Below are 7922 nucleotides of genomic sequence, written 5' to 3'. Positions count from 1 at the left end.
CCAACAGAGGCATATTTGTATTCCCAGTCATGTGAAATTCATAGATCAAGGCCTAATTACATTGTAATTGACTGATACTTGTATTACGTTTTGAAATTGTTGCTAATTGCATTAAAATATTCATTGTGCACAAATCACCTACGTCACAAATAACTCATTATTTGTAGATCAGACCGTCACAATTTACCCATGACACATAACGGTTTTGTTGCACAAGAACAAGGCCAGTGACTTTAGAGGCCAGTATAATGATAATTCAAATAGTTTGACCATCCAGATCTGTTTACACTTGATTCATATCCAGACACCACACATACCTAACTACCTCCGGAGTTGGTCAGGAAGATCTGATAACAATGAGATCATAATTGTAGTCTACACCAGTCTAAAAATGTGGGCCAGTTCAACAGGCATCCCTCCAGGATAAAGCAAAAAAAAAAAAGACAGCATACGTCAGCATTTCAAATAAAATGAACATGAAAGAAAGCAACAGCACTTCATTAACATGTTCATTTTCTGCTATGACAAACATTTTGTATTGTTTTTATACAAGTTTCACATGATTCATTACATCAATCAATGTGGTTTGTTACCTAATCTAGACCATTTCAGGAGATCAGTGCTCAAAAGGTGAGGCCATTTACTTTGCCCCAAGGCTCCCTAATCCAAATAACACTGAGCCAATGAGACAGACAAAAGCAGCATTTGATTTCAAGGCATGAGAATGAACTAGAATGGACAAACCTAGTAATCTCCAAATCGACTCCAGTTAAGACAAAATATGGCATGAATGGGGTCTTAGGCCGTACCTAACCACTGCATTGTTCTGGGGAATTGAGAGCCAACATGAAGAAATTCACCTGAATTGCAGTGAATTTCAAAGTAGATCATTAAGACATTCACTTAATTGATTTATCAGAACTACTGCAATTATGAAGAACTACTACAAATTTATAATAGAAAATGTCAGCATCATTTTCCTAACTTATTTTTTGATTGGGTGGAATCAATATGGAACCAGTGTATGGACACCAGGGATGCAAGGCCAGTATAATTCATCACTGTGTTGTTACACATCACACTTCTTTATCCAGCATGGTTTTTGGGTAAGCAAAGTTTGTGCATTAAAAATGGTACAAAAATCTATCTCCCCTTCCCCATATGCCATCAGTGCTCCCAGAAGACAATGCAACAAGACAGTGGACAGCATTGAAAATTTTGAGACCAGATGGAGTGTACTTTCTTGGTTCCACACACACACACACACACACACACACAGTCTCAAGGGCATGCTACCAGTCAGTTTGACCAGCAGACACATCAGGTGGCCACTACGGTGCAGCATGGGGAGGGTCACATCAGGCCTCTCTGATCTTGGCAGCCAGAGCAGAGTTCTCCTGGCGAATGGCTTTGTAGTCCTCGAGGATCTTCTCCAGGTTGCTTACAGTCTTTTTACCATTTTCAGTTTCAATCTATGGAGAGAAGGAAACTTAAGTTTGCTCTACCACGTCAGCCCTATATCACTATGTCAATAAAATGACAAACTGACTCATGTGGTAAAGTAGCAGTACAAGTTAGTGGTTTGGAATAAAAGAAAGAGGGCTATATATACCTGCTCCTCCAGGTCTCTGATCTCTCGCATGATTGTGCCTGTGTCCTCAATAGTTTGGATCAACTGAGTGCAGTTCTATACCAAGGAAGATAATGAAGTCACACAACTAAGCAATGTAGCTATAGGCACCTAAAATTACCACAGAGTACCAGACCAAAGGATATGCAGTATGTCTTGCTCTTCAATTTCTAAGAAAATGTTATATTCTGCAAACAAGCTCTTACCTCATGCAAGGCTGCCAGGTACTTGTAGGATTTGCGGACAGATTCGTCTTTCTTCGCATCCTACATAGTATTAGGAAAATTATTGATTAGGCACGAAGGAACATCATTGGTGTGCTTTCCTGAAATTGTCAAACTGTGGTATAGAACAATTGAAATGAAAGGCATGAGCAAACTGACAGCATGGTTCCTTGTTAGCAAGTTGAGCATTATCAGGTGATCTAGAAGGGATTTCTTTGACCTATAATTGCAAAAAGTAGATGCATGAGTTATCTTGCTAGGTGCTCTACCTTGAAGACCAGCTCATCAGTCACAGCGAACGTTCGGTCCAGTTTTCCAGTCAGATTGTTAATCTCTTTCTGCAGCTCTTTAGTGTCAGACAGAATCTACAGACCGATAGGCGGACACACAAATACCATACTTGAAATCACACTACTCAGATTCAAATTTAGTTTTTAATTCCTTTGTTTTTGAGGAGATACTCAGGACTGCATTGTTGAGGTGTCTCAAATAGTGTACCTTTGTAATTTCTTCCTTCTGTTTCCTGATATTGCCAACAATCTCCAGGATCCTCGCAGTGTATGCTGAGCGGGAGACATCTTTTGGGAGATTCTCAAACTCTGTTATCTGAAAGAGATGTCAGATTCCCCAAAATTGTGTCTGACGTACAATGCATGGACTGGAACCCAAATAAACAGTGTAGAAGTAACTCATCCCAAATACATTTAAAATTTGTTCTAATACCAGTTGTTTATACAGTGCCTCCTTCTTCTTGGACTCCTCCGCAGACTGATGGATTTTGTGGTGAAGCTCTTTGATTTCAGATAGCTTTCTGGAGGACTCAATCTACAAAAAAGAATGGAAGTTGAAAGAAGAATTTATCTCGTACAGTCAAACATACATGTGGTGATATCTAAGGAGATGAACGCTACCTCTTGGTTGCTGCAGAGCTCCTTGAGCCTGCGGTGCTCATCGATGAGCGGAGCTCTGCGTTTCTCCCACTGCGCAGCAAGGTTAACCACTCGCTGGGCACTTCCCTCCACCAGGGCCTGCAGCTTGGCCAGGTTGTTCTCTGCGTCCGGCATCAGGTCAATGGTCTGCTTCTTCACCCGCACAGAGTCCTCCTTCTCCGCCTTGCTCAGCTCTTTCTGCTTCAGCTCATCCGACACCTGCACACAGACAGGAGACAAGTTAGTCTTGCAGGGTGACTACATCTTACTCACAGTTCATTTGACTGTGGTAACTCTGGTTGGAGATAGGGATATGTAATCATTTCACTATTCGAATAGCATCATGAATTTGTCGGATATCCGGATATAGGAAATGCACGTCCTTTTTTACTTAAAGTTAACCTGAGCACTGCTGCGCGATGGAGAGAAGCTGGCCCTCCATTGCTGCAGCTATGGAGGGGGCGGAGTATGTGAAGGAGCAGACGGAGAGAGACACCAAGGCAACTCAGCTACAGCCAAGACTAGCTAACTTGTTGCAGCCACAATGTTATTTATCGTCACATATAACAGTGCCCGTCTTCACTGTAAAAGCCTAGAGAAGCAAGTTAGCTAGATAAAACAACTGCCTACATGTTGGTTGCCAATTGTTGCCTAGTCCTCATTTTGCTAACTATTCATTACATAATTTTATTCGATCTTGCATTGCATTAGTGAACTCACTCTTTCTCCACATTGTCGCTTTGATTGGCCAACAAACAACAAGCTACACATGTGAAGGCTACCGGTCAACTACCCGTCTTTTTATGGGGTGCAGATCCTAAAAAAGACATTAAAAAATACAAACACTTTTCATGTTTAAATGTCATTGTATATCCTTTCATCTAACAATGCCATATGGATATTTTAATGAAACTTAGAAAAATACTTTTCAGTGTTAAAAATAGGGCTATAATTCCCCCCCTGCAAAAAACAAAGCACACAAGTAATCCAAAATACAAATGTCAGATCGGATATTCGAATAACCATGCACATCCCTAGTCTGAGGTCTACACAAATACAGAGTTTATCTGTTTTAAATCAGAGAGGTTCCAGTTACCTGAAGTATGGATACAGTGAGCTGCCTCATGTCTCTGCCCACCTCCTCAAGGCTGAGGGAGAGCTGCTGTAGCTGCCGCTGTAGGGAGACCAGCTCCTCCTGCTGTCGGGCCTGCAGTTCCTCCTCCGACTGATGCGAGCTGGGAAGGGAGCTGGCCGCTGCTGCCATCTGCTGGGAGGCTTTCGCAGGCTCCTGACACACACACACTAGATTCAGATTGGCAATGAAATGGGGAACATTTGTAGATGTTGCTCAATGTCTTCGGGGCAGGCTTTGTTAACTCTTCAATCACCTGTGTGAAAGTGAATTTCTCAGTGTGAGTGAAGCGGGTGCCCTTGGCGAGGATGTCACCAGAGGAGCCCCCGAAGGACTGAAGTAGCTCTGTGAGAGCAGAGCCCGACCTGTGGGCACCGAGGGTGTCCGAGTGAGACTGGGCCGCAATGCGCAGCTGCTCTTCGATCCGCTTCTGCAGACGGGCACGCTTCCTGGAGCGATATTCCTGGGTGGCCACGAGAAGAAAAGTGGAGATCAGAGATTAAAACACTGCAATGAACACAAAATTATTCTTCTGTGCTCAAATTGAAATTGTCCAGAATCTTGAAAAACTATCCCTTTAAGAGTGTACCTCAGGGGTGAGGCGGGAAAGGAGGCCTTGGCTGTTCCACTCATTGTCCCACTCCTGGGCGGCACTAAGCTCCCCTGCATGCAGCTCCAGCAGGGAGGCCGGCACTGAGGCATGCTGCGACGGCTGTGCAGTCACAGGTGGAAGAAATTCCCTGTGGTAGTCCTTTTCCTCTGGAGACGGGGTGAAAAGAATGATGTGGTACACTGGGATTTAACTTTCACCACAGGTTCTTATTTAATTGGCAAAGAATATCTTGTGCCACATGCTAATATATATAGGCTACTAATTCAGAACCCTACATAATTGGAAGAATTGGATTACAGAATGATATGCAATGACAGTAAGTACAGAGGGCCCTGTGTATTCTGGGGTTTACCTTTCAATTGCTTTTTCCCAGGCACTTTGAGACAGTGCAGTAAACTAAGGGGCTGAGAGTGGAAACTGTGGGACGGTCCTGGGTTCTAAAAAATAATGAAATGTTAAGTGGGAACACTTGACAAAGACATTAAAATAGGAAGTTTGTATAGTGCATCATTTTGGTTTATTACTTCAAAAAATATCCAGGTCATAAAAAGCAGGATAAACTTGAGAGACATTGCATTATTGCCTCACTACTTTCACTGACCAGCCCTGAAATCTAGCTTCCTTTATGATCTAGGAAGCCAACAGTTATTTGTCAGTGTTTTTTAAACTTTAGCTGCCATGTCATTAATGCTTTGTGATATTGCCAGCAGGACATAGCTACCTGTGTTTTACATAGGAGGGGTAGTCTGCAAGATGGAGGGAGCCAAGGCAAGGCCAGCTGAGCTTTGATCTGGGCAGCTATCAATTTTTGGAGGAGGACCGATTTACCTGTTATGGGGTACAATGAATGTGAGACAAATAAATACTTATAGATGAAGTAATTGTCATTTTGAGAGATTCACAAACATTCAATGTATTTTTATTGATCAGATTATAAAGCAAAAAAATGACCAATGTATAACGGTATTGCTAAAGTTAATGGTATTCAATAAATGACAAGAAGTACAATGGTGGGACAATGTGTCTATACCTGCTGGTTGGTCCAAGGCCTCAGCACTTTCTCTGGGCAGCTTCTCCACCAGGAACATGAGCAGGGAGCGGATCTCTGGCTCATTGCTGTAAAGAAAGGTCTGGTAGCCAATCTCTCCCTTGTAGCCAAGGTCCTGCATAGAAACACATCAACCTGGTTATGGAGTCTGCTCATACACATGACATTGACCTTTGTGTCACATACCTCACCCAGTCTAGAGCATGAGGATCATTAAGCATGAAAATGGAATCAGTCCACGACATTGTGTATGAAGACCATTACGAACATGTGGACTGATGGAGCCTTCTTCACAAAATGAGCAAACCAAATGTATTCACACTTGGGAGATTCTAAATCTTGTAATAAAACTACATTTCAGAAGATCACTTCAATGAAGTTACGCAAGCAAATGGACTATTCAATAAAGCCAATCGAGTGAGGAAATAAAAATAGTTCAAAGCAGTGCTCAACGAGATGGAATGGCATTAGGATATGACATGACTTCAAATTGTCGCAGGCGGTCAAATTGGTTGCTGAATTACTTATTTTCAGACAGTTGGGACCATTTATAACTGAGCTTGACGTAATGAAATTCAATTGATTTTAGAGTATAAAAAGACCCTGGACTGAGTGTCATGCAAAGGGGGTATAGGTCATATGGCTACTGTACATCAAGAAGTCGTGCATGGTTATTATTTTAGATCCAACAACACCTTAATCTTAATTTGATCAACAGTCTTGTGGGGAGAGAGTCACGAGCCTCACTTCGCAACAGGAGGGGGAGCACTATCCCTTTTCTTTTTGACCGCTCACCTGACAGGCCTGTGCCAGGCTCATGCCCACTCGAAAGCGGGCAGACATGCCGGGGGGTAAGGAGTGGGACAGGCTGCTCCCCAGGGCCGGGTCGATCACTCGCAGACATTTCACTACCGCCTCCACTATGAGCTCACTGGAGAAGCGCTTCACACTCTGAACATCCTCCCCCACGTCCCTTTGCAAACACACAGAGCATGAGATGCAGGTGCACGGGGTTAACTTCTCATGTGTGTCTCACACCTCGCTAGTCATGTAATCAGGAAGTTACGATTTTAAACGACATTGAAAATGTGTACCGTTAGCGTAGCTAACTTGACCGATATGGAAGAATTCTGGTCATTACAGTAGCTCAAAGATTTGCAGTGTTCAAATCAAAAGAACCAGCTGTTAGAACACACTTGTACAAGTGTGAATGAATGTAATTTAGCTAACTTCGATAGCTCTCTGCACTTCACTTCCCAAGGAAAACATCAGCTGAGATAGTGGTTGATGAGTAATTGAATGAAGATAGACCTGGGTGTCAGTCACTAAATCAAAGAAGAGAGCTACGTATCTAGAGGTAGCGAGCTATCCACAACTCAATAGACACAAACAAGCAACAGTAGCAAGCCAGATGGCAAACGTTCGCTAACTAGAAACAAAATGTTAATAATGTTGGCTAACTACTTACGTGCCGGTCTGTCTAAGGGAGTGAATTAAAATCTTATCAACTTCCTCCATCACTGTAAGAAGATGAAGTGCCTTGCAATTCCTTTAGCAAAAATCCCCCGAAATTCCAATCATTAGGCTTCAATATGCTTATTTTGGCTAGCTAGATAACGTTAGCGGTCTCACAGGCGGGTCCATTCAAAAACAACAAGCGAGCTCGCCTGTTTTTAGCTGGGGAACTAGCTTACGTTGTCACTTCTCAACGCATGAACAAGAGGCACGACAGTAGCTATTCCAGCAACATTTCCACTTAACACGTTTTTGTGCTCCCTTAAATGTCTTACAAATAGCTTCTTATCGTATGAGAGAGAGATAGCGAGCTGACAAATTAGTGAAAGCTAAAATGTTACATCTATAAACACATTAAGTCACGTGGGAGGAGGATATGATAGCAGTGTTCTATGGGATGCTGAGTTTCAACATTCTTCAGCAGTGTTGTAAAAAAACTGGTGAGTTGGGAAAGTTAAACTATGATTCCCAGCAACCCCCCGCTTCTGGAGTCGCATGACTGGGTACTGCGTCGAGGAAGAGGCGAAGCGAAAGGATTTGTGCCACGTTCATGTACTAGTCAGAACTACGAAACTCGGAAATGTCTGACTTGCCAACTAGTAAACGCGGCACGGTATAACTACAACCATTTAGCAATTCGGACATTTCCGAGTTTCCTAGCTCCGACTAGCATTGGAATGCGACATTACTCCACCCCAAATCTGTCCACGCGAGATAAGCAGATCACGTGGCCATGTTCTGTGTGGAGGTCAACAATGATTAATGTCCATTGGGGTGGGGTTGGGGATAGGCAGTGTGTACCCAATGGTAGTACCACCCTCTTCAGTGCCT

At 43.0% G+C, this 7922-nt stretch overlaps 1 protein-coding gene across 1 annotated transcript; it reads right to left on the bottom strand.

Moving 5' to 3' along the window:
- Window positions 1-272: 272 nt before the first annotated feature.
- LOC124045070 (coiled-coil domain-containing protein 22-like) lies at window positions 273-7511 on the bottom strand. The gene is made up of 15 exons (XM_046364300.1): window positions 7045-7511; window positions 6372-6549; window positions 5559-5691; window positions 5250-5356; window positions 4881-4965; window positions 4505-4674; window positions 4172-4378; window positions 3880-4071; window positions 2766-3002; window positions 2578-2679; window positions 2353-2460; window positions 2124-2219; window positions 1837-1896; window positions 1613-1687; window positions 273-1472 (listed from the first exon to the last, which is right to left on the bottom strand). The coding sequence occupies exons 1-15, from the start codon at window positions 7092-7094 to the stop codon at window positions 1359-1361; spliced, it is 1914 nt and encodes a 637-aa protein (XP_046220256.1). The 5' UTR covers window positions 7095-7511; the 3' UTR covers window positions 273-1358.
- Between the last annotated feature and the right edge of the window lie 411 nt (window positions 7512-7922).

This window comes from Oncorhynchus gorbuscha, linkage group LG10 (genome assembly GCF_021184085.1).
Source record: "Oncorhynchus gorbuscha isolate QuinsamMale2020 ecotype Even-year linkage group LG10, OgorEven_v1.0, whole genome shotgun sequence".
Lineage (NCBI taxonomy): Eukaryota > Metazoa > Chordata > Actinopteri > Salmoniformes > Salmonidae > Oncorhynchus > Oncorhynchus gorbuscha.
The sequence above is the reverse complement of the archived record's forward strand: the minus strand, read 5'-3'. Positions and strand labels throughout refer to the sequence as shown.